The sequence below is a fragment of the Tenrec ecaudatus genome, chromosome 12 (assembly GCF_050624435.1).
Source record: "Tenrec ecaudatus isolate mTenEca1 chromosome 12, mTenEca1.hap1, whole genome shotgun sequence".
NCBI lineage: Eukaryota > Metazoa > Chordata > Mammalia > Afrosoricida > Tenrecidae > Tenrec > Tenrec ecaudatus.
The window spans coordinates 130807387-130835216 of NC_134541.1; the positions used below are offsets into that span (position 1 = coordinate 130807387).

At 59.5% G+C, this 27830-nt stretch overlaps 2 protein-coding genes across 2 annotated transcripts in view; one reads left to right on the forward strand and one right to left on the reverse strand.

The window, feature by feature from the left end:
• Positions 1 to 984: 984 nt before the first annotated feature.
• Positions 985 to 18403, forward strand: EPHB4 (EPH receptor B4). Its single transcript, XM_075564939.1, has 17 exons — positions 985 to 1517; positions 3994 to 4064; positions 4335 to 4622; positions 5546 to 5942; positions 7563 to 7718; positions 7859 to 8188; positions 8419 to 8543; positions 8874 to 9039; positions 10480 to 10582; positions 10670 to 10734; positions 10859 to 10972; positions 11067 to 11314; positions 14441 to 14656; positions 14982 to 15131; positions 15482 to 15675; positions 15821 to 15976; positions 17370 to 18403. Exons 1-17 carry the CDS (start codon positions 1466 to 1468, stop codon positions 17497 to 17499), a joined length of 2961 nt encoding a protein of 986 aa, XP_075421054.1. The 5' UTR covers positions 985 to 1465; the 3' UTR covers positions 17500 to 18403.
• Positions 18404 to 18731: 328 nt separating this feature from the next.
• The window catches only part of ZAN (zonadhesin), a 46328-nt gene continuing 37229 nt past the window's right edge, over positions 18732 to 27830 (reverse strand). Inside the window, 13 exon segments of the mRNA XM_075528168.1 lie at positions 18732 to 18742; positions 20528 to 20571; positions 20653 to 20752; positions 21897 to 22037; positions 22911 to 23049; positions 23165 to 23209; positions 23211 to 23364; positions 24246 to 24320; positions 24563 to 24727; positions 25419 to 25593; positions 25747 to 25876; positions 26240 to 26487; positions 26850 to 26991. Coding sequence (XP_075384283.1) covers positions 18732 to 18742; positions 20528 to 20571; positions 20653 to 20752; positions 21897 to 22037; positions 22911 to 23049; positions 23165 to 23209; positions 23211 to 23364; positions 24246 to 24320; positions 24563 to 24727; positions 25419 to 25593; positions 25747 to 25876; positions 26240 to 26487; positions 26850 to 26991 — 1569 coding nt within the window.

A 27830-nucleotide genomic window follows, 5' to 3' on the forward strand; every position in this document is an offset into this window, starting at 1 on the left:
ACCCCCCAGACACCCAGGCCCCTCAAGTGGAAGGGGTTCATGGGAGGACTGCTTTCCTGGACCCTCCCATTAATTGATGGGACTGGGGGGGCGTGGAAGTGGCAGTGAGAGGAAGGGCCCCTCCCAGCTATCCCCAGGGCCCCCAGGAGCTAGACAGGAAACAGCTTCAGGAAAGACAGCAGCAGCCACTGTGACACCCGTCGTTCCCCACCTCGCCAAGGGTCAGGCCTGCTGGCGGCAGAGGAGCCCCCCATAAACACGAATGAAGGGGGCGATCTGAACCCACACGACCCTTACCCTTACTTCCCCTATTTGGCTATTCCCCTGCTCCTCCCCCCCGCCCTTGGTTCAGGTCCTCTCTCAGTGGCGCACAGTAGGTCGCTACTACGGAAGGTTTGTTAGGAGCTGGTGTGAGGCTTTGCTCCGGGGTTATCTAAACTGGGCTCGCTGCCCGGGGGCCTGCTGGGCGCCCCTTCATCCTCCATACCTTCTACCTCTTTCTCCTCCCCTTCCCTTTCCGATGCCGATGCCCACGGCGGGGTAGTGGGGATCCAACAAGGGGTCCTAAGTCCGCAGGAGGGCTAGAGCAGGTTTTGTGCGCTCCGTGGGTGCGCCCGCGCGCCCCCCAACATCGCCGGGGGTGTTTCTCGGTTCCCACGTGCCAGCCGCGTTCGGACCTGCCGCGGGGGTCCCCGGCCCGGACACGCGGTCACCCGGGCCCGGCGCCCGGCCTGGGCGCACGTCTGGGCGGTCCCTGGGCGCCCCGCCCGCCGCCCCTCCCCCCTCTCCTCTCTCCAAACTTTCTCCCAACTTCCCGACCTGCTCCGCAAGGCGCCCCGCTCGCTCATGAATTATTCAGCAGGGCGCGCTCCAATCAGCGTGCCCGGGCCCCCTCGCTCGCGAGCCCGGCCCGGGGCGGGGGGACTGGGGGGGTGCGCCCCCGCCCCCCGCGCGCGCCCCTCCCTCCCCGCCAGGCGCCGCCCGGCCCAGTCCCAGCTCGGCCCAGCCCCGGCCCGGCCCGCCGGCCCGCGCGGCAGTCTCCCTCCCTCCCGCGCCCGCTCGGCTCTCACCTTCCCCGCCGGCGCGGCGCGGCGCGCGATCTGCCCGCGGCGTGAGCAGCGCGACTCCAGGGAGGGGGGGAGACCGCGAGGGCTGGCCCACCCCCAGCCAGCCGGGGCGGGACCCCCGAAGCCCCGGAGGGACCCCGACGCCAGCCACGTCTCGGCCCTGCGCCCCTCCGCCCGGCCGCTGCCAGGACGCCCCCCGCGCGCACGGCCGAGACGCGGGGCCACACCTGGGCACCGGTGTCCGGCGCGCCCCGCATGGCCCCGCGCTGAGCGGGCCCCGACGGAAAGCCCCGCGCGGGGAGTTGGAGTCACACCCGCTCCGGGGAGGGGGGCCTCAGACTTGGGGGGGCTAGAGCCCCCCACACTCGGATCCGTTCCAACCGGACTGTGGCGGCGCCATGGAGCTCCGGGCGCTGCTCTGCTGGGCTTCGCTCGTCGCCGCTTTAGAAGGTGAGTGTGCTTGGGGGGCACCCCGCGACTCCTGGGCCCCCCAAAGTTGGACCTGAGAATGGCGAGGCTGACCTCTTCCCTACTCCTACCCGGGCACCCGGACCCCAAACACTTCTGACCAATGGGGCGACACGGGCGGGGGGCGGGGAGACGGCGACCCAGCGGGGGAGTGGAGTTTTCTTTTGTTTGGGAAAGAGATGGAGTCGGGCTGCGTCCCTGGACGTTCCCCAACCCCGGCTTCCCAAACGCTAGCTCCCCGCTCCCCACGGCCGTGGCCGCCTTCCCTCACCCCCCCCCACCCCAATCTCCCAAACTCCCCAAAGTTTCTGCCTCGCACTCTCCACCTAACCGCCCAGCATGAGGAAACTTTTCTGGAGGAAAAACTACACCCAAGGCAGACCTTCATGCTAGGCCATAAAACCACCCCCATCCAGTTCCTGGCCTTTCACACCTTGAGCCTCCAACTCCACGCCCGCGGCCCTCCCGCCCTGCCTGGAGGCCCACCTTCCACTCTCACCGCCAGAAACTCCCGATTTCGCTCGGGCCCTTGTCGCACACGTCCTTCGCCCTGCTTTTACCAGGCTGCACCCCATCTTTGTAAAAACCAACGAGACCCGGGCCAGCTTGAGGTCTAAAGTACCTGGCGTCTCTCCGATCCCCCAAACCAGCAGAGGCTGCCCTACACAACCTGCCCCCCCCCAAGTTGTCCTAACTCCCACCTCTTGGTCTAACTAGATTTTGTTTGCCACACTCCCCCCCCCCCCCCCCCCCCCCGTTTCGCCCCCTGAAAGAGGAGCGACAGCCCAGTAAGCCCTCCCTCCCAGGGTCCCTAATCTCCTTTCTGTAATGGACCTCCTCCCTCCTTGCCCTGCCTGGAATCAAAGGGGTCTCTGGGGAGTGGGCCGGCCTGGGGTGGCGAGGGGGACTGCAAAGGGAGTTAGGAAACCCTTGTCCAGATTGAGCCCTGCTTTGGACTGGGCCTCAAAGACTCTGTGTGTGTGTGTGTTTGTGTGTGTAGGGTGTTCCTAGTTCAGAGGAAGGAGAAGGGGGCAATGGAAAGGGAGAAGGAGGGAGACAGAGGGAAGGGGCAAGGGGAAGAGGTGGAGGGAGTCCTAATTTTTAGTTTGGGCCACCGGAGCGTGCTCTGGGGCGTTAGGTTTGTGCAAAAGCACTTTACAAGGAAAGTGTCTTCTCATTGTTTCAACAACCCTGGGGGTAGGAGGGATTCGTGGGCCCGTTTTGCCGACGGGGAGACGGAGGCCTCAAGTGGTGAAGTCTTGTACCCAGGGTCATGTGCTCCAGGCCTGAGGGAAAGAGGGAGAGTAGGAAACAGCTCTGAGCCCATGGGGAAGGGGAGTGGGGACTGTCTGAGATCAGGAAGGGGAGGGGAGGAGGAAGAGGGGAACCAAGGGGACCGGTGAGAGAAAGTGTGTGAGGACCAAGCTGACAGCCCTGAAGCGGGCCTGAGACAGACAGTGTGTAAATGGGACACCGGAAAACACGATCGAGGCTGCAACAATGGAGGGTGGAGACGGCTGCCTGCCTCTGTCCACCCCTTCCCAGAACCCGGGCATCCTGTCCCTGACGGGCTGTCTCCCACCACCCACACGGGCTAGAGCTCACCTCAGGCTGCCTAGGTTCCCATTGACCCCATGGACACCCCTGCATTCTTGCTTCCTACCTGCCCAGTCTCCCTCCCCTCTTCCTGCAGCCTCCATGGGGGAGTTCTGGGCTCAGGTGTGCTGCTGGCCCTTCTGAGGCCCCCCCTGACACCTCCCAAGGTGCCCGCTTTGCCTCTGCTGTGCCTGGCTTCTGAGGGGATTTCCCTACCTGCCCTCACTGCCAAGAGTTGTGGGGCTTCTCCTGGTGCCCCCTCTCACCAGAGCCTATCCCCTCCCCCTCCCCCAGTGCGGAGTGGAGCCAGGTGTGTTCAGCCCCTACCCTAACACCCCTAAAATCTCCTCCCCTTTTCCTTTGCTTAACCAAATGCAGATGTGGGGCCTCAGTGGGGGGGGGGGACCAGCGCCGGGAACCCAAGCACCCTGGCCTCCAACACTTACTCCCCTCCTGCTCTGCTCCACTAAGGCAGCTCCCTGGTGAGGGCTGGGGTGTCCACAAGGCTGGGCTCCAGGGGCAGAATGCCACCTTCCAGGAGGGAACCGGAATCCAGGTGTTTTATCACAAAGGGAGTGGGGACTTGGCAAAGAGCAGAAGTGGGGGAGGCAGAGAAGGCAGGGGGCCGGTAGGCCTGGAGGCGTATGCCCCAAGCCAGTAGTCCATTGACCATCATGGGGTCAGGGCTAGGTCGAGGCTGGAATATTACTCCTTCTTCCAGCCTGTCATTAGGGGTGGTGCTGGCACCCAGAAAGAGAGGCAAAAGTGCAGGGGCGTGCCTGAGCCCCTTGACCCGGCGCTAGAAGGACCCCCTACCCTCTCTTCCCCGGATTCTGAGCTTCCCGGTCTCTGTCTGCCTTAGAAACCCTGCTGAACACAAAATTGGAGACAGCAGACCTGAAGTGGGTGACGTACCCTCCGGTGGAGGGGCAGGTAAGGACTGGGCCCAGGACCTGGAGTTTGGGGTGGGAGGGAGGGTGGAACCAAGGAAGAGGAAAGAGGGGCATCTCCAATGACATGTCTGCAGAACCCCCTTTTTAGACCTGGAGCCCTTGCTCCCGAGGTCCCCTCAATACTGATGCCCCTTCCTCAGCAGCCCCCTCCCCAATACTTCATAAAAAACTGCCCTTGCGCACCATCTCGGACCCCGCCGGCTAGCTGTGCCCCAGCCGTCCCCTCACTGACACCTACCTCTCTCCCCAGTGGGAGGAGTTAAGCGGCCTGGACGAAGAGCAACACAGCGTGCGGACCTACGAGGTGTGTGACCTGCAGCGGTCCCCGGGCACGGCCTACTGGCTTCGCACCGGCTGGATCCCTCGGCGGGGTGCCGTCCACGTGTACGCCACCCTGCGCTTCACCATGCTGGAGTGCCTCTCCCTGCCCCAGGCCGGGCGCACCTGCAAGGAGACCTTCACCGTCTTCTACTACGAGAGCAACGCCGACACAGCCACAGCCCTCACCCCGGCCTGGATGGAGAACCCCTACATCAAGGTGCTGGGCCACTTGGGGACAGTGGGTCTCCAGGCTAAGGGCTGCTCCCAAGGCACTTGGCAGGGGGAACTGGCGGCTGCGAAGCAGGTGGCTTAAGTTTGGAGAAGGGTTAAGGGGGTCTTAAGAGGTGACCGCAGAGCCCTGGTGGCGTAGTGATTGGCCATTGGGCTGCGATCCGCAAGGTCCCTGGTTCGAAACCACCAGCCGTTCTGCAGCAGGAAAAAAGCAGGGCTTTCTACTCTGGTAAACAGTTTGGGAAACTCGCTGGGGCAGTTCTACCCTGCTCTGTCCGATTGCCATGAGTCAGCATCGACTGGATGGCAGAGAGAGGCTGTGTGAGCGATGAGGTGACAGACAGACAGCAGAATGACACCTGGCTGCTGGGGGAGGCCCAAGCCTTCCGCACCTTCTTCGCCCGTGGTGTGTGGGCCCCTCTCCACTTTTCCCATCACACCCCACACCTCCGCTGGAGCCTCCTTTCAGCCTTCATCTCTCTGCTCCGACTTGTCTGTTAGTTCCAACCTAGCGGTCTCTGTGCCGCCTTTGCCGATAATCCCTGCCCTCGGGCCTTCCACACTCTATTCATAGGCCTGTCCCAGCACTCAACATGCTTTATAATTTATCCACATTCCCTTCGTTTCCGTTTCCATGGCACTGGGTTCAGAGGCGGCACAGGGTAGGTGTGGATGTTTGCACAGTGAGGGCAGAGATGGCCAAGGGGGTGCAGGTCAGGGGGGCTGGATACATCAGAGGCGCTCGTGCAAGTATTTGTGGATAATGTTGGGGCACACCGAGAAACGTGTGCTGGGGAGACGAAGGCTCTGCCGCAGGAGGTGGAGGAGAGGGGGAGCAGGGAACAAGGGAGGCCTCCTGACCTTCAGGAGAGTGGAGGGCAATCGTGAGTCTCTTCTCCAACCTGGCAGGTGGACACAGTGGCTGCTGAACACCTCACCCGGAAGCGCCCTGGGGCCGAGGCCACCGGGAAGGCCAACGTCAAGACCTTGCGCTTGGGCCCGCTCACCAAGGCCGGCTTCTACCTGGCCTTCCAGGACCAGGGTGCCTGCATGGCCCTGCTGTCCCTGCACCTCTTCTACAAGAAGTGCGCCCAGCTGACCGTGAACCTGACCCGCTTCCCAGAGACTGTGCCTCGAGAGCTCGTGGTGCCCGTGGCCGGGAGCTGCGTGGCCGATGCTGTGCCTGCCTCCGGCCCCAGCCCCAGCCTCTACTGCCGGGAGGACGGCCAGTGGGCGGAGCAGCTGGTGACAGGCTGTACCTGTGCTGTAGGGTTTGAGGCAGCTGAGGGTAACACCAGGTGCCGAGGTAAGGATTGACAGCGCCCCTCGGAAGCTTGTCTCCCTCCGGGATTGGGAGAGGCAGGGGGTGTCCCCAACTCCAGATAGGACCCACATTTTAAATTTCCATCTGATACGTTTCACTGTCTTGGACCCTAATCTACCTGCAGGCCTTGTTTTCAGAGAACCCCTCGCTCCATAGTTCTGAGCTATCCCCCTGTCACTTCTGGACTCTTCTCTCAAGGCCGTTCCAATTCCCCTTCTTTATGGACAGAGGCGGCTCTCCTCAGAACAGTGGCAACGTGGTCTCAGTTCTTATTCGTTTGGGGTTTGCCTCTAACTTATGGATATTAAATTCTTCGTAAGCATTTTTTTGGAGGGGGATGAATTGAGACTTATTTAGTTTTTTTTATTATAAATCATTTTATTGGGGGTTCTTACAGCTCTTATAACAATCCATACATCAGTGTGTCAAGCACATTTGTACATCTGTTGCCATCATCATTTTCAAACATTTCTTTCTACTTGAGCCCTTGGTATCAGCTCCTCTTTTTCCTCCTCTCCCCGCCCTCCCTCCCTCCCTCGTGACCCCTTGATAAATTATTAATTATTCTTATTTTCATATCTGACACCGTCTGCTGTCTCCCTTCACCCACGTTTCTGTTGTTTGTCCCCCTTGGGGGGAGGGGATTAAATGTCGGTCCTTGGGATTGGTTCTCTCTTTCCACCCTTCTGGGAAGCTTTTCCTTTAGAACAGGATTTCCTAACTTGGGTTTTGTGGCTGGAACGGAACACCAGACCTGTGAACTTTGAAAGGCGGTCCCGTTGGCGCTGGGGGGCTAGGCAAGTGGCATGCTGAACAGGAAAGTCGGTGTTCAAACCCACCAGCCAGATGAAGCCGTCTGCTCCAGTAGAGAGTCAGTCTCTGAACCCTGTGTCGGGTCGCTGTGAGCTGGAATACCCAGTGCCCATGGTTTTTGTTTTTTATTTTGATGTGATTTTTGTTTGTTTTGGTGACTTTGATGGAAGAAAACAACAAGCGAGTCCCTTTTTTTAGGGTGGTAAGACCATATCGCTGTAGAGCAGACGGTGTGCAGTCAGAACGTAGAGGACTTGACTTCCCCCACCTGGCGTTGGGCTGTTGCTTCTGTGTGGACTGTAGACCCAGGGGTCATTAGACCAGACTGGACATTGTACAACTCCCGATTTTTTCCTCCCCACCCGTTTTCCATGGCAGCTGCTTCCAGGTAACTGTCTCTGGAGAGCCGTTTTCCCTCCGAGACGCTCTGGCGTGGCAGGGGTTATTAGATCCGCCACTATCTCTTAGTAATAACAGGAGTGCACACGTTTGTGTATCATAAACGGGTCTGTTCATGTTTCAGCAGCGCGCGCTTCATAATTGGGCCCACGTGTGCCCTGCGTCTTTTATGGTGGGCATTTCAGTTCATCCTGAGCGTGTAAGCATCCCCAGACTGCCAAGGGGGAGTCAGGGTCTCAGAGAGGGGCATCCCCTGCCCTGAAGGGAGAGGGTGCCCTCTCAGAGGCGGGGCTTCACAGGCACACCCTCCCCTCTCCCTGTTGGGAGCTTCATGGGCCTCCTTAGGGCTGTGTGGGTTTTGATGGACATGGTTTTCTCTCTCTCTCTCAGCCTGTGCCCAGGGCACCTTTAAGCCCCAGGCAGGGGAGGGGTCCTGCCAGCCATGCCCAGCCAACAGCCACACCAACACCATTAGCTCCAACTACTGCCAGTGCCGGATCGGGTACTTCCGGGCTCCCACGGACCCCTGGGGTGCACCCTGTACCAGTAAGTGATCAAGCCTGGTTCATCAGGGCGGCGGGTGGGGACCTCTGGGATGGCCTCCCCATCCCCCGGGGCTTCTCCCCTGCGACCCTGGGGTGCCGCCCGGAGAGCAGTGGACCGCACTGACGCCTGCTCTCTCGCAGCCCCTCCCTCTGCGCCCCGCAGTGTTGTTTCCCGACTGAACGGGTCCTCCCTCCGCCTGGAATGGAGCGCCCCGCTGGAGTCTGGTGGCCGGGATGACCTCACCTATGCGCTCCGCTGCCACGAGTGCCGCCCGGGGGGCTCCTGCACCCCCTGTGGAGACCTGACCTTCGACCCTGGCCCCCGGGACCTGGTGGAGCCCTGGGTGGCCGTCCGGGGGCTACGTCCTGACATCACCTATTCCTTCGAGGTCTCCGCCCTGAACGGGGTTTCCTCCTTAGCCTCGGGCCCAGTGCCCTTCGAGCCCGTCAATGTCACCACCGACCGAGAGGGTGAGAGCCCACGGGCACACGGGAGAGGTGTTATTAGTAGGACAGGCCAGGGAGAGGGTGGGACCAGCTGACGGAGAAATGGCAGGGAGTGGGCCGGGGCTGGGCCCGAGAGTTGGAGGCACCGTGGAAACCGCTGGACAAGGGTCCTAAGCAGAGGAAGAGTCGGGGATAGACAAGGGACCAGCCTGCTGAGCGGAAGGGCCCCAATGTCCCTGTCTCCCCTCTCGCAGTGCCACCTGCCGTGTCCAACATCCAGGTGATGTGGTCTTCAAGCAGCAGCCTGAGCCTGTCCTGGACTGTTCCCCGCGCACCCAGCGGGGCTGTGCTGGACTACGAGGTCAAGTACCATGAGAAGGTGAGGTCAACCTCTGGCCCTGGGGGTGGACCATGCCCCAGGGCCTGGGAGAGTCCCAGCTCTGCCCCTAACTAGCTGTGTGGCCTGAGGCCAAGCCTCCGTTGTCCCATCTAACAACCATGACAGCAGCACCTCCCCTACTGAGGTGTGTGACCACAATGGTAAAACCTGGTCTGGGGCTTAGCTGACCCTCCAAGCCTCGCCTGTCCCTTAACAGGTCTGCAGTGCCAGAGGTGGGGGGCACCCAGTGGGAGTGCCTGGTGGGGGTAGGCAGGAAGAGCAGGGGAGCCTGGGAGACCCGGCTGACGGCCAGCCCCTCCTCCTGGACAGGGCGCAGAGGGCCCCAGCAGTGTGCGCTTCCTGAAGACGTCAGAAAACAAGGCGGAGCTTCGAGGGCTGAAGCGGGGATCCAGCTACCTGGTCCAGGTGCGGGCGCGCTCCGAGGCTGGCTACGGGCCCTTCGGCCAGGAGCACCACAGCCAGACCCAGGTGGATGGTGAGTGAGCCAGGAAGCTGGCCCACAGGCCCCTGCGCCCTCCCCACCCCTAGCCACGTGGCTTTTGGCCCTATTGCAGTGGTTCTTAACCTGGGGGTGGAACGACCTTTTCCCAGGGGTCACCCGATTCATCACAGTAGCAAAATGACAGTGGTGAAGTAGCAGCAAACATAATTTTATGGTTCGGGGGTCACCACACACGAGGGACTGTATTATGTCACGGCATGAGGAAGGTTGAGAACCGCTGGCCTATTGACAAGAACCTGGGGCGTGGAGCCCTGCTGGGCAGGAGTCTGGCTCACTGCTCACCTCCTGTGTGGCCTTTTGCCAAAACGTGACCTCCTCCAGTGGACAGGTGTGGATGGAAGCCTCATTTGCAGGACTTCCAGAGAGAAACAAGGTCACACGTGACTTGTGAGCAGGGCCAGTGGGTTCAGGCCTGTTTCGCTGCCATGCTGCGTTGAGAAATAGTTCTGACACCTCTTCATTCATCGTTCAAGTTGCCACCACCACGGTTCGGCTTAGAACTTGGTCTGCACCCTTAGCCTGTCAGCCCCAGCCCTTCCGTGCTCCCGGCACGCTGGCACCCACTAATCTTACTTCCCATTTTCTGTGGTTTTGCCCTTTTGGGGGGGGCAGGGCGCGGGCTCTTTCCTGTCAGGAGTCCTGGTGGCGTAGTGGTTACACGTTGGGCTTTTAACCACAAGATCAGCAGTTCAGGATCACCAGCTGCTCCACGGGAGACTGACGAGGCTTTCCACCCCCGGACAGACTTACTGTCTTGGGAACTCACAGGGACGGTTCTGCCTTGTCCTCTGGGGTCGCTGTGAGTCAGAATCCACTGGAAGGCAGTGTGGTTTGGGGTTTTGAGATCTTCCCGTAGGATGTGATCCCTCGCGCCCAGGTCTCATGAGGCACGTGTCCAAGACTCATCCGTACGGTCGCCTGTGTCCATCCAACTGTCCAGTGGGGGGAGGTGGGTGCTAGGTTCCCTGAAGGGGACCTTGGTGCTTTTTCTTCTCTTTGGCTAGAGATAAAACTTTCCGTCTTTGGAAACTCACTCAAAACAGAAAGGAGTGTGGATGCCACACTTTAACGGAACTAACATCACAGGTGTTTCCATGATAGCAAGCCGTCGCCAGGGAGGCGACGCTGGCTCACAGAGGTTTCCCAGGCTGCGAGTCTAGGGGAACAGACAGCCGCATCCTTCTCCCACAGAGTGGTGGTCAGCAGCCCAGCATTTACCCAGCAGCATCACCAGGGCTCCTTCTGGCGGTGAGCAGGTTGGGCAACGTCCCCTGCTGCCCGTGGGCCTGTTAGGTGCCGTGTGAGAATCACTGTGGACCCCTGGCCTGTCTGTCCTCTCTCCACCCAGGGGGCCCGCTCACTCCCCAGAGGCTGCAGCCGGGGCCTCCCTGACTTCTGGCAGTTTCTTCACAGAGAATGAGAGTTGGCGGGAGCAGCTGGCCCTGATTGCAGGCACGGCCGTCGTGGGGGTGGTGCTGGTCCTGGTGGTGGTCATCATAGCCGTCGTCTGCCTCAGGTGAGCACTGGGCACTGGGAGGCCTCTCAGGCCCGCTCCTCCCTCCCTGCCCCATCCCTCTTGCTTGACCCTTGGCTGCCTCCACAGGAAGCAGAGCAGCGGGCGGGAAGCGGAGTACTCGGACAAACACGGACAGTATCTCATCGGGCACGGTGGGTAGACCTGGCCCCCAGGGACCAAGGGCTGAGAGGAGGCGCCCCAGCCGGCCGTGGGGCCGGTGGCCGAGGGCCCAGTGGGAAGTGCCTTCTGACAAGGGTGCCCCGCCCTCTTCCGCAGGTACTAAGGTCTACATCGACCCCTTCACGTACGAGGACCCTGGCGAGGCCGTGAGGGAGTTTGCAAAGGAAATCGATGTCTCTTATGTGAAGATCGAGGAGGTCATTGGCGCAGGTAAGGCGAAGGCCGCCAGGCGCGCACCTGCCTGGGACCGGGAGGCTGGCGCGGAGCAGGAAGCTGATTTGGGTTGCTCCTGCCTCTCCCCCAGGTGAGTTTGGCGAGGTGTGCAGGGGGCGGCTCAAGGCCCCAGGCAAGAAGGAGAGCTGCGTGGCCATCAAGACCCTGAAGGGGGGCTACACGGAGCGGCAGCGGCGGGAGTTCCTGAGCGAGGCGTCCATCATGGGCCAGTTTGAGCATCCCAACATCATCCGCCTGGAGGGCGTGGTCACCAACAGCGTGCCTGTCATGATCCTCACGGAATTCATGGAGAACGGCGCCTTGGACTCCTTCCTGCGGGTCAGCGCCCAGGGCGAGAACCTCATGCCCACCCCCCGTGCCCTCCCCGGGAGCTCAGGACAGACGGCCCACCTAGTTTCTCTCCAGCTTCTCTCCTGCAGCTGCGTTCTGCCCCCACCCCCCCACCCCCCCCCGGCTGCCGCTGAGCCACCTCAGGGTTACCTCTTGGGTGGCGTGTCAAAAGTAGACCTGCCTCCGCTGGGTCCTCTTGGCCCCTGTCCTGACTAAACCAAACTGACCCGTCTTTCTTCTTTGGTACTGTTGGGTGGCTTTGAACCACCAGCCTTTGGCCCATCACCAGGGCCTTCTGGGCCTGGCTTTTCCTTCTTTGGGGCTTGGACTGGCTTCTCTGGGGGACAGATGCGTCTGGAGTACAGAGGATTGTTGTTTGTTCTTTGGGCAAATATCTGCCGAGAGCCTCCCGTGCATGGATTTAAATAACGCTCTCGGCCTGGGTGCATTGCGTCACGGTGGCTGCATCAATGGGCTCAAAGGTCTGCTTGGCGGTGCTTTGTTGTGCTGGGTGCCGGGTCGCTGTGAATGGCACCGAACCACCACCACCTCCGTGACTCAAATCCTGGGACGGGGCCGGGAACAAGGCGGACAAAGTGTCTGCTCTTGGGGGCCTGACCACCGAACAGGTGGACTGAATTAAAGTAAACGCGTGGGCTTTCATGATAAACCAGTCATTTAATAAAGTGCCGACATAAACGGCAAAGTGGCTAGGGAGGAGGTGGGAAGAGTGTGCGTTGTTTGGGTCTCTTGATTGAGCAGGTCTTCCTGCACATGGTGAACCCTGTTGGCCTAATCGGTTACACGTTGGGCCGCTAACTGCAAAGCCAGCAGTTCCAACCCATCAGCCGCTTCTTGGGAGAAAGATGAGGCTTTCTGCTCCTGTCGAGATTTGCAGCCCCAGGGTCATGTCTGTCCTGTCCTGTGGGGTCTTTCGGAGTCCGAACTGACTCGTGGCAGTGGGGTTGAATTTACCGAACGTGGTGCTGTGGTTATACATTGGGCTGCTAACGGAAAGGCCAGCAGTTCAAGTCCACCAGCTGCTCCTTGGGAGGAAGATGAGGCTTTCTGCTCCTGGAAAGAGTTCTGGTCTTAGACAGCTGTGGGGACAGTGTCACCCTGTCCATCGGGTTGCACGGAGCCAGAATCGACTCCAGGGTCGTGAGCCTGGTTTCTTTACACACCTTTCTGAAGTGATCAAGCCGTGTCCCCACACAGCAAAATAATCGTGCATGTAACAAAACTAAAGGGGTTTCTTGAGTCACCCTGATACCCCTCGAAGTGGAAGCTATTCCTGTGGTTTGGAAAGTTTTCTCCACCGCCGGATTTGAATCCAGTATCAGGACCCGGCACTGCAGCTGCGTTTTCTTTTCCTGAGTCCCTCGAAGCTCAGAGTGAGGTCTGAGCCAGGTCAGCTGGCTTCTGAGACGCCCCCTGGGGGGTATTGGATTCTTCCGCGTGAGGCCGCTCAGCTGGCTTCTCTGTAGTTCCTGAAGTGGAAGATTCTAGTGCACGTTTTCCTAAGTTCACAGTTAGGTGCAGTGACTGGACCGCATCCTACGTCCCGTCAGAGAATGGGCCCCGCACCTCCCCAGGAGCATTTCGGGGGGCCCTCTAGAGTAGGGTGAGGACAGCGTGTTGCTCCCTTGTTACAGAGGGGCTGTTGTTGAAGCGAAGGAGGCCCGTTTCAGGAGAGATGACATCTGTGTCGAAGGCCAGCCTTGAGGGCGGGGGAGTGCCTAGGGGGCAGGGGAGGCAAGAAGACCAGGGCGCTGCCGAGGGAGGCTGCTAGGTCAGGAGGCTGCTGCTGGTGGCTGCTGGATTTTGGCTCTTAATAGATGCGAGAGGGGAAGCTGTCAGTGGACTTTAAGCCAGAGTGTGAGGGGTTGCCACACGTGCTGGGCCAGGAGCTGGGAAGCTGATGAGGACATGACTGTAGGCTCCAGACTGGAGTCGCACTAAGGTGGAGAGAAGGGGTTGGATTGGGGATCGGTTGTGGAAGCAGAACCAGAACTAGCTGGTGGATTCTGGGTAAGGAGAGATAGAGCGGGGAAATCACGGGACACCAGGATTTAGGCCTGAGCAGCTGGGTGAGTAGCATCTCCAAGAACTGAGTTGCAAGTGCTTACGCGTTGGGCTGTTAACCACAAGGTCAGCAGTTCAAAACCACCTGCTGCTCTGCAGCAGGAAGAAGAGGCTTTCTACTCCTGTCTTCAGAAACCCGGCCAATTCTACCCCGTTCTGTAGACTGCTGTGAGTCGGAACCGACTTGATGGCTGTGGGTTGTTTATTGAGATGCAACCGGGATGGAAGCAGGATTAAGAATTTGGAATTTGGATTCTGTGTTGCCAACCCCAGGCGGTTTCGGAGGGTCCTCTATGTCCTAGCTGAACCCCTAAGATGGGATGAGTTAGCCATCTGGGACCTAAGGGTTTAGCTGTTAAGAGTAGACCCGGTAAACAAGTCAAGGGGCTTTGGGTCCTTGGCTTGGACTCTGTAATCACGGATCACTGTCCCCTTGCAAAGCCCACCCGACTGACCCAGGGGCTAAGCAAGAGGGCCGCTTGACCCTCACAAATGCGCAGAGGAGAAGAGGTGATAGCCAAGGGCAGAACCCTGTCGCCGTCAAAGGCGCTTCCTAGACCAAAGCTGTAGAGCACTCTTTCTGCAGAGTGAGAGAAACATTGAGAAACCATCTCCTTAGGACGGGAGTCAGTACCTGGATCTGAAATGCTGGTGGCATGGCCCTGGTTACGTGTTGGGTTGCAAACCACAAGGCCAGCAGTTTGAAGCCACCAGCCGGTTACCGACTCGGAAACCCACAGGGACAGCTTTAACCCGTCCTGTAGGGTCGCCGTGAGTCAGCATTGACTGGATGGGAATGAGGTTTTGCTTTGTTTTTTCAATGTTAGACATAGGAATAGTTACAAACAATGTATCGTTAGGGAGGGGAGAAAGCCTGGCTTACCTGGGGAGGTGGCCAGGCCTTCTCCACAGGCAAGGAGGAGTAGGGCCAGGAAGCAGGGAACAGGGCAGAGAAAGTGGAAAAGCAGAGGGGGGCATGGGTGAGCTGGGCCCTCCTCACCGAGCCCCCTCTCCCGGTCCATCCTGCAGCTGAACGACGGGCAGTTCACCGTCCTCCAGCTGGTGGGCATGCTGCGGGGCATCGCCTCGGGCATGCGGTACCTGGCGGAGATGAGCTACGTTCACCGAGACCTGGCCGCCCGCAACATCTTGGTCAACAGCAACCTTGTCTGTAAGGTCTCGGACTTCGGCCTGTCCAGGTTCCTGGAGGAGAACTCTTCCGATCCCACCTACACCAGCTCTCTGGTAGGGCTCGGAGATGGGTGTGGGTACCAGCTACGTTCTTAGGGTCCTGTGGGAAGATGGGGGCAGGGGGCAGGGGCTGGACGGATCTGGTCTAGGAAGCAGATACCGAACCCGACCACGCTGTGGCCTTGAGATGTCTTGGGAATTCTGGGAGTGGGGAAAGCAGGACTCCTGTGGTGGGTGGAGGGGCAGGAGCTCAGAAAAGAGCAAAGTTGGGGGGCTGGGTGCTCAGGTCTTGGAAGGAATGGAGGTTCGAGCTAAGGGGAAACGGGATGCTTGGGCCCCGTGAGGCCCCTCTGTTGATCTTTTCCTCCCCCTTCTGTAGGGCGGCAAGATCCCCATCCGATGGACAGCCCCGGAGGCCATTGCCTTCCGGAAGTTCACATCGGCCAGTGACGCCTGGAGCTATGGGATCGTGATGTGGGAGGTCATGTCGTTTGGGGAGCGGCCTTACTGGGATATGAGTAATCAGGACGTGAGTGTCCCATGGTCACCCCAAACCTTCCTGTCAGACGCCCTCACCTAGAAAGGGGTTGCGGCGGGGGGTGGTCGGCGGAGGGCCCAGAGAGCTCACTGTTGCTGGGGCCTCAGACGGTGGGAGCGGCAGGAAGAACCGACCTTTGTATAAAGTGTTTGATGAAGCGTGTTTAGGCAGCGCTGGGAGGGCGTATGTGACCAGGCCATCCAGTCACATGTGTCCCCAGGGGGTTTACAGATCCATCGCTGGGGAGGGCTGGGGCCCCTGCACTGGTGTCTCTAGGGCCTCCCTGCATTCTGGTTCTCCCCGGGATGCCCCTGACCTGCTCCTCCTTCCCGCCACCCCAGGTGATCAACGCCATTGAGCAGGATTACCGGCTGCCCCCACCCCCCGACTGCCCCACCGCCCTGCACCAGCTCATGCTGGACTGTTGGCAGAAGGACCGGAACACCCGGCCCCGCTTCCCGCAGGTGGTCAGCGCCCTCGACAAGATGATCCGGAATCCTGCCAGCCTCAAAATCGTGGCCAGGGAGAACGGCGGGTGAGGACCCCAGAGAGTGGGCCCACCACCTGAGAGGCTCCCCTTTGGTGGTATGTGGGATGGTCTCTGCCCGTCTCCAAGGTTGGCCGCTACGGGACTGACCAGGGCTGGCACTCAGCGCCTCTCCGCCCCTCGTTCCTCCCAGGGCCTCACACCCGCTCCTGGACCAGCGACAGCCTCACTACTCGGCCTTCGGCTCTGTGGGCGAGTGGCTGCGGGCCATTAAGATGGGACGATACGAAGAAAGCTTCGCAGCTGCCGGGTTTGGCTCCTTCGAGCTGGTCAGCCAGATCTCCACTGAGTAGGTTGTGGCAGGGGCTTCGGGGGTGGGCTGGAGGCGGTGGCCAGTGGTGGGTGCCAAGCGGCCAGCGGGAACGGAGTATGGGGCCTCTGGACAGCTGGGACTTTGCTCAGTGGGACACTGCAGGGAGGGGTTGCTCCACCCCAGGCATCACCAGGCTGTGAATCCGAAGCTCTCCAGAAGCCTGGCCCACCTCTCCTCCGCCGCCCAGCCCTCCTCCAGTCTGTCTCTCTGTCTGTGCGCATCCGACTGCATTCCAGGCCTCTGTGCCCACGTTCACACGGCATCCATGCCGGGGCGGCTTTCCCACCCTTAAAAGGAGAGGAGTGGATGGGTTCACGAGATGCTCTCCAGCTCGTTACGTGGTTTGATGGCTTCACAAGCTGCACATGGGGGTTTTTGCTCTGAATGCTCCCCCACCCCCCACCTTCTCTCTCCTTTCTGTTTTTCCATCTCTCTCCTCAGCACTCCCTGGCCTCAGGCTAGGAGAACAGAAATAGGACTAGGGATTTAAACCAGGAAAGTCCCCAAAGGCTCTTTCTCACTAGGGCTGAGTGGGTCCCTCGTCCTGGAGCGGGCCACCCATCTCCCTATGGTGTATCCAGAAAACCAAACCCACTGCCTTCAGTCCATAGTGGGTCCTGTAGGGGTAGGGTCAACCTGCCCCTGTGGGTGTCTGAGACTATATGGGAGTAAGAAAGCCTCATCGTTCCCCCACAGAGCAGCGGGTGGTTTCGAACTGCTAACCTTGCGGGTAGCAGCCTAACTTTGTAACCACTACACCACTAGGGCTCCCCTAACGTGTCGCTAGCCTCTGCAAAAGCGGAGGGCCCTCGATGAGCTGGGTGGTTGAAGTGAGCTCAAACAAGTTAGGAAGACGGCAGGGTTGCCATGGGCAGGGATCCACTCATGGCCCCTAGCACCCGCCCACTGCCACCACTTGAGGTGCCTTTTCTTCCCATTCCGGCTGTCTGGTGCTATTTGTCCTGACTTCAGTCTCCAGGTGCAGGATGGGAGGGGGATGTGGAGGGGGGTGAGTGAGTGGGCTTTGCCCTGTCCTCATGTTGCTGGTGTCTGTCTCCCATCCTCCATAACAGCCCCTTCCTCTGCCCTCATTTTGTGGGCCTCGATCCTCACCGTTTTCACCTTTTCTTAACCCCTGCTGGAAGATCCTGCTGCAGCCCCCACTGCCCCATACCCCACGTCTCCCGCACGAGAGACCCAGCCTCACCCACTACTGTAGCTGCACAGTAAGGTCACCTAACTAGTCCAGAAACTGCCCGGCAACTGTTGACGTCGGCCCTTCTGATTGGCTGGCAGTGCTTCCGAGGGTTTGGGCGTACTGCTATTAGGCCGCCCTGTGTGGTCTCACCCCCCCTCCTTCCTCCCCCAGGGATCTGCTGCGCATTGGCGTCACCTTGGCCGGCCACCAGAAGAAAATCCTGACCAGCGTCCAGCACATGAAATCCCAGGCCAAGCCTGGAGCTCCAGGCGGGCCGGGAGGCCCAGCCCCTCAGTTCTGACCAGAGCCTCTGGGCCCCACAGCTCTGGAGCCCTGGACCAAGCGTCCCCTTCTTCCTGGGGCAGAGTTGGGGGTGGACTCTCACAGAGGCCCCTTCCCTGCCTCCCACTGGATTGCACTTTGAACCCAGGGGGTTGGGAGTTGGCAACTTGGAGAGAGTGGATGGATCTGGGGACTTCTCCCTGTGTGGAGGGTGTGTGTGGAAATGCCCCCAACGTGGGGGACCCCAGTCTGTGGAGGAGGTAGCCCTTCGCTGAGAAAGGAGTATGACTGGGAGAGGAAGGGCCCTGCCACCCCCAGCTGCCACTGCGGTGCCTGGGCGGGAACCACACAGAACCACCCGGGCCCAGTCAGGGCTTCCGTCCAAGTGCCCCCTCACCTCCGTGGGCCTTGTCCTCAGACCAAAGAGGAGGGTGACTAGCCTGCGAGCCCGGGAGTGGAGTGGTGACCCAGTGACAGAATCATTGGACTTTGATGTCTCCACCTTGTGCCGTCACCACCAACCTGGCTGCACACCCCTCCCCCCTTGTACATGCCCCGCCCCCATCTGTCGCCTTCATATTGAAGGTTTTGAGTTTGAATTCTCTGATTTTGGTCTTCTCTTGCCTCGTCTGGTTTTTCTACCGCCCTTGTCCAGACTTTGGTCCTTGAGGGGACCTGTGTCACCATCCCCTCCGCCCAACACGAACCCTGTTCTGACCACAGTCCTGACACTCCCCCTCCACCATCTCCCCCCAGCCCCCCCAAGTCCTCTTAAACAGTGTCCTGGGGGAAAGGGGGCTGGAGGGCATCACAAAGAGGGCAGTGGGGTGCTGGCGGCAAACAGCCAGGCCCGGGTGCTTGGAGAGGTTCTTAAATTATATTTAAAAATGTTTTTGTATAAATAAAAGAAAATGGGAAGTGTACCAGCTCTGGGGTGATTGGGAATTGGGGCCGGAGGTGGGCCAGCTTTCTAAGGAGAGGGGTGTGGGTATGGGGAGGTCCTGAAGGCAGGCAGAATGGGGGGGGGATGAAGATGAAAAGGTAGGGCTGTTGGGGGCTGGGTGTTGGTTCCCAGCAGGGTGGGGGGTGGGAGAGCAGTGGGCGATGAGTCATTGGCAACTGCTTCTAACAGTTCCAGCTGGCTCTGCCAAGAGCCTAGGGCATCTCCGGGGTGGGGCAGCCCCCTCCCTCCCCTCCCCTGGTTCCTCAGCCTGGCCAGGAACTGTAAGGGGAGGGGGCAGACTTGAGCACTTAGCCCCGCTCTGAAAAGGGTGTGAAGATGGGGACCTGACATCTGACAGGGGGCTTGGTTTTAAGGTGATGTGCGGTGGGAGGGAGACTATTAGGGAGGGGTAGAGATGGACCCCCAATGTGTGTGGATGCGCAGCTGGGCTGGGAGGGCAATTCGCACATTGAGGATACTGCCCGGGCAAGTCCTCCCAGCCTCTGGGAGGGGAAGGACCGCTTCTTAGTGTGGGCACCCCCAGGACACCTGACGCAGATCTTGAGGCCCCCCCAACCATGGTGTAGCTGTAGATATTTTCTCTGCTTTGGCTCTGTTCCCCTGTTGGGTTGAGGTCATTGGGGACCCCCAATTCCCAGCACTGCCTCTCCCCTCCCAAGGAGCACTGCCCCCCCCCTTATCTGGGGTCTCCAGTGCTCTTGAGCCCCCGGCCCCTTCCTTGACCTACCCACGTTTGGGGAAGGAGTTGGGTGTGAGGGGCTCTGTCTTCTGAGGAAGGTGAAGATGGGTAACCCCAGGATAAGGGCCCCGGCCTGTGCCCCTCCCCATCAGTCTGTGAGGCTAGTTAAGGTGACTTTAGAGAGCAAGAAGAACAAGCATTGGAACAAGGCAGAAGTTAGGGGCAGAGGCTAAGGGTTCAGATGCAGGGAAGAGTGAGGATCAGCAGGGAGCACTGCGATGTCCAGCTAGAGCTTCCCCTGTGCAATTGCAGACACTCCCGGAGGCTTCCTGTCATCTCCCAGCAACAGGAAGGGAAACCAGGCTGGGCAGGACCACCCCACCCCCCGACTACAGTGGCACCCCTGCCTTCTCACCACGTAGGCTGGGTCTCACTTCCTCAAGTGGCTGCAGGGCCCGTCATCCCAGGGGGCCTTTCTAGAACCCAGTATTCTGTCTGCTTGGATGTCCCCAAGCCCAAGAACCCTTTCCTTTTTGGCATCTGCATCCAGACCCCCCAGTATACCACCTTGGGGCTCACGCCTGTGGCAGTGGGGAGTCAGTGGTTGGCACCTTGGTCTCACCTTGGGGTTAACTGCTTTGTACCTACCTGGGCAGAGCGCCAAGCTTCTCAGCAAGCCAACTGCCAGACCCTATTCTCATTTCCAGAATGGCCCCTAGACCCTTTTGGGGAAAGACCCCTAGACCCTTTTGGGCTCAGTGCATGGGGCTGTCCCTCTCAGATCACCTTTTGGGAAAAGCCACTTTTCCCAGGCCCAGCCTTCACACAGGTTCCCCTTTGTTAGCCTGGGGAGCAGCTCTGAGGCCCAGGAAGAGACTGGGAAGGGGGAGCCTTTCCTGTTGTATTCTAGGCTCTGGGGCATGTCCCAGACCCCCCTTCCTCTCTCAACTTCCCCGCCCCATCGGCCTCACCCACGGGTGGTAGATTCCCCAGGGCTGCGTGGCCCACCGTGGATGGACAGGCCACCAAAGCTTGAGGACTGCCCCCCTCCTCCTGCCCCCCTCCGTGCGGCTTAGGGCTCATCTACTTCAGAGGTTCCTGGCCTCTCGAGAGGTTATGCACACCTTCCAGCCTGGCCCTCCCCCACAACGGCCTCCCTCATGCTCCCCCAAGCCCTCTCCTCTAGAATCACGGGAATTCACATCTCAAAAATAAAAGCATTTTATTTCATCTCTTCCTTTTTGAGGGCAGCTCAAAACGGAGTGGGTATGAGGGCTCTCTGCGGAATGAAAGCTGGGGCCCCAGGGAGAAAACTCGTGTTAGAGGCTGACTCAGAACCGGGGCCTGTCCCCTCAGCTCCGCCCGTGCTGAGCAGAAGTTTGGGATGGGAGGCCTGGTTCTCACCTGCATTGGCCAGCGTGTCCAGGTTCTGGCTCAGCGTCTTCTCCCTGGGAAGCATGAGGAACTCAGTGTGCCAGCTTCCCGCTCCCCTGCCTACTCCCCCTCTCCAGCCCCTGGCCTGCACTCACCTCCTCTTCCTCTTCCTGTGCAGGTACTTCCTGGTCACCGCCAGCATTATGAAAGCCATGGGTACCAACATGCCCAGCAGCACAGCCACCAGGTTGGATGCTTCTGGGGCGCAGGGAAAGGAAACCGAGAGGTCGGAGGCATCCCCTTTTCGTCTTCGGTTGTCCCCCACAGTGGACATCTCTGGGGGTGGCTGTTTCTCCCGGAGGCTCGAGGGGGTAGCTGAGACCTCCAAGACCTCAGCCATGCCCCTTCAAGAACCCTGTCTGGTTCTGGACACTCCCATAAGGCTTTGGGCGGCTCCTCCGGCCGGCCACCTTCCTCTGGAGACCAAGACAACCTTCAAGTCCGTCTGTGTCTCTCAAAATGTAGCCTTGCATTCTCTTTCCTCCACCATCCAGGGGCTTCTTAAAGTGCAGATCCGGGTCCATGCCAGCCCTTGGAGTCCCTCTGTGGGAGTCAGTCCTAAGCTCCCCCCTCCCACCCCAGGCTCACTACAACTCCTCCTCACTCATAGCGACCCCACAGGCCAGGGTAGAGCTACAGTTTCCAAGACTGGAACTGTTTACGGGAGTAGAAAGCCCCGTCTTACTCCCCCTAGAGCTGACTGCTGGTTTCAAACTGCAGACCCTGCAGCTCGCAGCCCAGTGCATCATCAACACACAGCCAGACTTAGGCGAGATAAAGAACACTGAGGAACCACTGGCCCAGAGGGTCAAGGAAATGCGGGTGTTGGATAGGAAAAGATATGAACAGGTGTGGAGGGGTGCAAGATGGGGAAGTAGCAGGGGTGAGGCATTCAGGTCACAGAAGTGGGGATCTGGGGCTGAAAAAGGGGGGGCTGGGGTAGAAGAGTAGGAGATGGGTGTGAGGGTGCTCACATCCCTTGAGAATCCTTGTCTTGTGAACTCTGGTACTGAAACATGAACATTGGGCTGCTAACCGATGGGTTAGTAGTTTGAAACTCAGCTGCTCAGAGGGGAAAAAAAAAAGACAAGGCTTTCTGCTCAGGGGAAGTCTTGGGGACCTACAGGGCAGTTCCAGCCTGTCCTGTGGGGTCACTGAGTCCGCATGGACACAATGGCCGTTGAGTTGAGCTTCCTCCCATCAGGAGTCTAGGAAACTCACAGGGGCAGTTCTAGCTTGTCCTGTGGGGTCGCTTAGATGTTGGCATTGACTCGGCGGTGGCCGAGAGGTATAACTGCCTGGTAGCTGCTGGTGAGAGGAGCTATGATGGGGATCTTACCTGGCTTCTCAGGGGGTGGAGCGTCCCGAGGCTCTGTGCAGCGGTCTCCCCCATAACCAGGCACACACTCACAGGTGAAAGTGGTACCCTGCTCCTGACATCGCCCATCGTTCTGACAGGGGTTCTGTAGACACGGGCTTTCTGCACGGATGGAAGGGGTTTTCAGAAGGGCCCCAAGGTCCGCACCTGACCACCCCCCTCCACCCCCAGGTCTGTCAGAACACTCATATCAACGCCCAAACCCTAGCTCAATAAAACTATTAAGCAAACCAACCAACAACCCAAACCAGCTATCGAACTGAGTCTGACTCAAAACGACCCTGTAGGACAAAGCAGAACTGCTCCTTAAGGTTTCAGAGTCTGTAAATCTTTCTTTTTTTTTTTGAGAGTGTAAATCTTTACCAGAGCAAAAGAGCCTCATCTTTGGCCGTCAGAGCTACTGGAGGGTTTGGACTACCAACCTTGCGGTTAGAAGCCCAACCCTTAACTTGCACCACATGTCTCCTTCAGGACACTCGTGGCCAGGGAGAAGCCTGGCCGGGGCCCAGCCTAGGAAGCAGTGGCATGTGGCTAGGCATGTCTGGCCATAGGCCAGTGGACTTGGATCTGCCCTGGCCAGCCCTGGGCTTGGAGGAAATTGCTGATCCTCTCTGGACTCCAGTCTCTCCTCTCCATGGGGAAGACATGGTCACCGGCCAGCGCTTAAAGCGGGCAACGGGGAGCCAAGAATAGGATGGCACAGGGCCAGGCAGTGTTCCCTTCTGTTGGGCATGAGTCGGAACTGGCTGGTCGGCACCTGACCACAAGGACAGGAACAGGACCGAGCTCCGTGCTTGACCGAGTGGCCCCTAAGCGGACGGCACGCCTTTTCCCTTTGCCCCTCCCTAAAAAGGAAGGGGCCCAGCCCCAAAGAGCAGGCTCAACAGTGCAGACATTCTGACATCTGTGTGAAGTCTCAGGCCTAGCACAGGGTGGGCGTCAGCTTGTGGCCCAGGAGGGGAGAACCAGGCCCACCTCGGAAGCAGCCCCGGGTGTGGTTCCCCAGGGTGCAGACTTCCCCGGCTTCACAGCTGAATGGATCGCACAGCAGGAGCCCCTTGCTGGCACAGGTGCAGCGCTGGGAACAGTTCTGGGTCACAAAGCTGTCACCTCGCTGGGAAAGGAAGAAGGGTCGGGAGCAGAAGGTCTGGTCTTTGTTCCTAGCCTGGGTCTGCGTTCACACCTCTGCTGCCCCCGCCCCACCCAGGTCCCTGTGCACCAGCCCGGACCTGGTAATAAACTCCGTCACTGACGCAGCCGCAGTCGGCCAAGGGGAGGCTGCGAGCCCCGCTGTAGACATAGCCGGGCAGGCTGGCACAGCCTTCTACACAGGGGCCCTCACAGTCCTGGGGGGCCCCTGGGTTGGCGCAGGAGGCCGGGCAGGGGGTCATACAGCTCTGATACTCGGTATTGGCTGGACACTTCATGGCTGAGGGGACAGAGACACGGTCAGAAGGTGGCCAGGCCGGACTGGCCCAACGGGTCTAGGCTATATGAGAGGACAGGAACAGAGCACAGAGGTGGCCACAGACAGGGAGGCAGGAGCTATGGGTATTTGGGTGTGTGTGTGTGTGTGTGTGTGTTCTTCCCAGCCTGTGCAGCAATAGGAGGAGCAAGGCTGGGCTTAGGGGCGGAGGAGGAGGAGCTTTAGCTAAGGCATGGGAAAGTGGGGGTGGGACTTCCCAGGTGGATAGGACATCCTGCTTGGTAAAGTAGAGGGTCAGCAAAAAAAAAAAAAAAACGACCCTCTGTGAGCCGACTGACAAGGTGACTGTAACAACGGACTGCAAAAAAGCCCAAACTAAGTGCCATTGAGGCCATTCTGACTCATGGTGACCCCATAGGTCAGTGTAGAACGGCCCCTGTGGGCTTCCTTCAGGAGTAGCAAGCCTCGTCTTTCTCCCAGGGAGCGGCTGGTGGTTTGGAACAGCTGTCCCTGCAGTTAGCAGCTGGATGGCTCAAACCTAACAGCCACCGGGAAAGATGGCCCAGGACAGGGCAGCGTCTCAAGGTGCTGTGCATTGGGCCACTATGAGTCGAAACCCACGAGGAGGCACCTCACCACAACCAAGAGCGGTGGGCAGAGCAAGAATCCGGTTGGAAGGAGGTCTTGATCTTCAAGTGGGGACTGGGGAGGCCCGAGAGGAAGCCCAGACAGGGCCATGGGAGGGTGGGGAGAAAGGCGTGGAGGGGAGAAACGGCGGATGGCGTCAGGGGCCAGTGCCCGGGAAGGGCAGTGCCTCACCACAGCCAGTATGGTTGCGCCAGCCGGCCAGGGGGGCGCCCGCCTCCTGGCAGATGAAGGCATACCCGCTGAGCACCTGGCAGCGCCGTTCCTCCCACTCCTCTGGGTCCCGAGCGGCACACAGATCAATCATGCAGTGCCTGGGGGTGGGGGGTGGGTGGGGAGTGGGGGCAGCCATCAGAGGTGGGGAGGCCCGGCGACTCAACCCCATAGACAGGGCCTGAAGCCAAGCAGAAGGAAGTCAAGGACATCAGGTGGGAGCCAGGGAAGGAGGCCACCGAGAGGGCAGGGGATGGGAACCAAGAGTAGGTCCAAGGGGACAGCTGGACTCCAGAGAACACACAGCCTCTGCCACACCCAAACCACCGGGCCTGGGACTTACTCCTGAAAGGGCTCTGGAGCCATCGTCTGGTGACAGGCAGCAAAGAGACCCTGGGGGTCAGCCAGCACCCTGCAGGCCTGGGTGTTGTTGACAAGCTGCTCGGGGCTGCACTCTGACAGCCTGAAGCCCGACTGCCCTCCTTCCTGTCCCTCCTCCTGTGTGGCCCTGGAACAGAGAGTAAAAGGGAGGAGCGGCCAGGGGAGGACTCAGAAGAGCTGCCAGAGACTGATGCTACGGGCCCGGCCAGAGCCCTCTCCATGAAACAGATGCTGGGGATCCTTAGGAAATGGTATGTCAGCTTGAAGATGCATAAAAGCGTAGGGGTGGAGCCAACGTGTCAATCAGGTCACCACCTGATGTTAACTCCTTGGGGGTGTGGCCTCCTTATAAGGAGGACCCTGGTAACCTCCTTCTCTCTCTGCCTTTCCCTTCCGACTGGATGGCCACCCTGAGAGCTGCCAGAGCCCTGCCACATATCCTCCGACCTCGGATCCACAAGTCTCTGCACCCACCACCACCCTGTGACCTTCCTGCATTCTGCACGGCTGCATGTGGCTGCGTGAGTCTGAAGAGGGACTTGTGCATTAGTAGTAGCCTTATGGACTTGAGTTGGACTGGGCTGTTCTCTTGATAGATCATCACTCTTTGATAGTGAACTCTTTCTTGCACATGTATGAGTGTCCCCGGGTTGGTTTGTCTGGGCGACCCCGGCCTAACGCAGGTGTCCATCGTGAGCCTGAGAGGAAAGGACAGGGCTGGGGTCCCGGGGAAAGTCTGGGGTCCCACCCTCCTGAGGGTCATAAGTGTGGAGAGATGCTAGGCCCTGGCTCACCGCCCACTGTCAGGCCCCTCTCACCTGGGGACTCGGACCAGCGGGACTTGGTTTTCCTTCACCTCCCAGCTGTTTCCAAACACGCTGATATTGTCTGTGAAGTCGCCGCTGGGAAGCATCAATTCGTTGTTTTGGTTTCGGTCAAAGTTCCCACACAGGCCATGAACCAGGCCCAGGTACGTGCTGGGCATGGAGATCACTGCAGGGGGTGGGTGCAGAGGCTGCAGCTGTGCTTGGCAGCCTTCCCGAGGCCCCTACCATTCCCACTGGCCTCCCCAGCAGTGCCCTACTCCTTGGCGGCAGCTATGGTACCTGCCCTGCCCCATCGCCCCTCCCTGCCCTGAGAGGGTACCTGCATGTCTATCCCCATTGAAGCTGACAGACAGCCCAACGTCCGTGGTCAGGTATAGGCGGTGGGACCGCAGGCAGACCAGCAGGTTCTCGTTGGGCTTGTAGGGAATGGCCACCTTTTCGTCATTGACCTGGAGGAGGAAGACGGTAACTGCCAGGGGCCCTGCCATCTCACACGGCAGAGTCTACCAGAGTCCATGCCCGGTGCAGCCTCCGCCCGGTTCCCTGTAAAAGCCCAGCACACGCAGCCAATGCCCTCCTCTCTCTCTGGTCATGTCTCTCTCCAGCCTTTTGCTCAGACCCACTGCCCTCCTCCGCCTCTTCCCAGGAAGTCAGCTTGGCACCCATTCTGGCTTCGACACCCAGGCTGCCTGCCCCTGCCAAGAGACTGAGATTCCCAGCTTCCTCCGCTACAGACACCTTGGGAGCTCCAGCCTGCCCACCCCACCCCTTCCGGCCCCGGCCCCAGCCCAGGCCCTGGCCCTAGGTCTCACCAGGAGGTCCAGACCAGGCCCGAGTTGGATCCTAAAGCCGTAGACCTCTACGAGGACTTCATGCAAGTAGACTGGGCTCCAGAACTTGCTCATCTTGTTTCGACCCTCCACCACCACGGCCTCCACCCCGAGGGGGAGCACAGGCACGGTCTTCACCAGGATGTAGGTCCTGGGGCCCTGGAAGTTGTACTGGAAGCCGTCCAATGTGCGGTAATGGGGGTCCCCAGAGATGGAGCAGTGATCCAACCCTGCTCAGAAGGACAAACACTGAGAAGAGCGCCTGCCCAGACAGCCGTCCCAGAATCCCTCACCCATCCTGATGCCTCCGGGGTCGCCCCTAGCCCTGGGCTCCCTGGATCCCTGATCTTCAACTTCCACCCCTTCCCAGCCTCAACGACCCTGGGGCCTGGCCCCTACGGCAGTGCGTGCCAGGGGGGGTTAAGCTTAGGGATGCAGAGTTGGTGAGAACCCAGAGGGATTCCTGACTCGGTTGGCAAACCCCGATGGATGCGTATGCCGGGGCTCTTGTCTCTTCACAGCTACTCCTAAGAAGCCCTTTCTTTCCCTTTCCCATCTCCCACCTCTCCTCCCCCCGCCCCGCCCTGCTTACAGTCGGGTACACAGTTGCTGTTGCCCTTGGGGTCAAGCTGGCAGTGGGAGCCCGAAGGGCAGTGGAAGACCCAGCACTGGATGTTTCCCTCTGTGCAGGCACATTTCTGGTTACAGCCAGTGGACAGCCAGGTCTTCCCTGCCTAAGGAAGCCACAGGAAGAGCAAGGGAGTGAGGAGGGAAGGGCCAACCCAGCTTCCCGTTCCGCTTTCAGCCCAGGCCGGTCTTGGTTCCATTGGGCTCTTAGCCCTTAGATCCCGTAAGAGGTATTGTCTTCACTTGTTCAAGAGGGGCTATTGGATGCATGGTACGGAAGAGGAAAGTGAGTAACAGCGGCCGCCTGACTGGTCAGTAGGACAGCTTGTTCGCTCCGCTAGACCATGCTGCCTCACAGTTAATGGATTCCTGAGATTCAAAAGCCCCAGCCGAGGTGTGGTACTTATATCATCTGGTGTCAATTTGGGACTTGAGAGGATTAAGAGTGAAGGGGTGGGGTCTAGTCTGTCAGTCGGGTCACAGCCAATGAGGCCTCTGTGTGAGAATTCTGGGAACTCCTGTATTTCCTCCTTGGAGGTGGAAAACACTCTCTCTCTGCTCACACCCTGGGAGACGTAGCAGCTACCAAGACACATGGAACTACCCTAAAGCCTTGGAGCTGGAGAAGCCACCTGGAGACTCCCACCAGCGCTGAGGTGCTTACACCGCCACTGGACAAGACTTCCCGCCCACTGGCCTGTGATCTTCCTGCATTCGGCATCATTGCATGTGTTTCGTGAGGCTGAAGAGGACAGTATAGACTGGTATTGGACATAGGGGCTCTTATCAGACTTATGGATTTGACCAAGACTGGGCTGGGGTATTTTCTCAATATCCAACTGCTCTTGTAGATAAAGCTCTTTCTTATACACACATGCGTCTTCCTGGGTTTGTTCCTCTAGTCTACCCGGACTCACACACCAGACCTTGGCGGAGAACTCCCCAG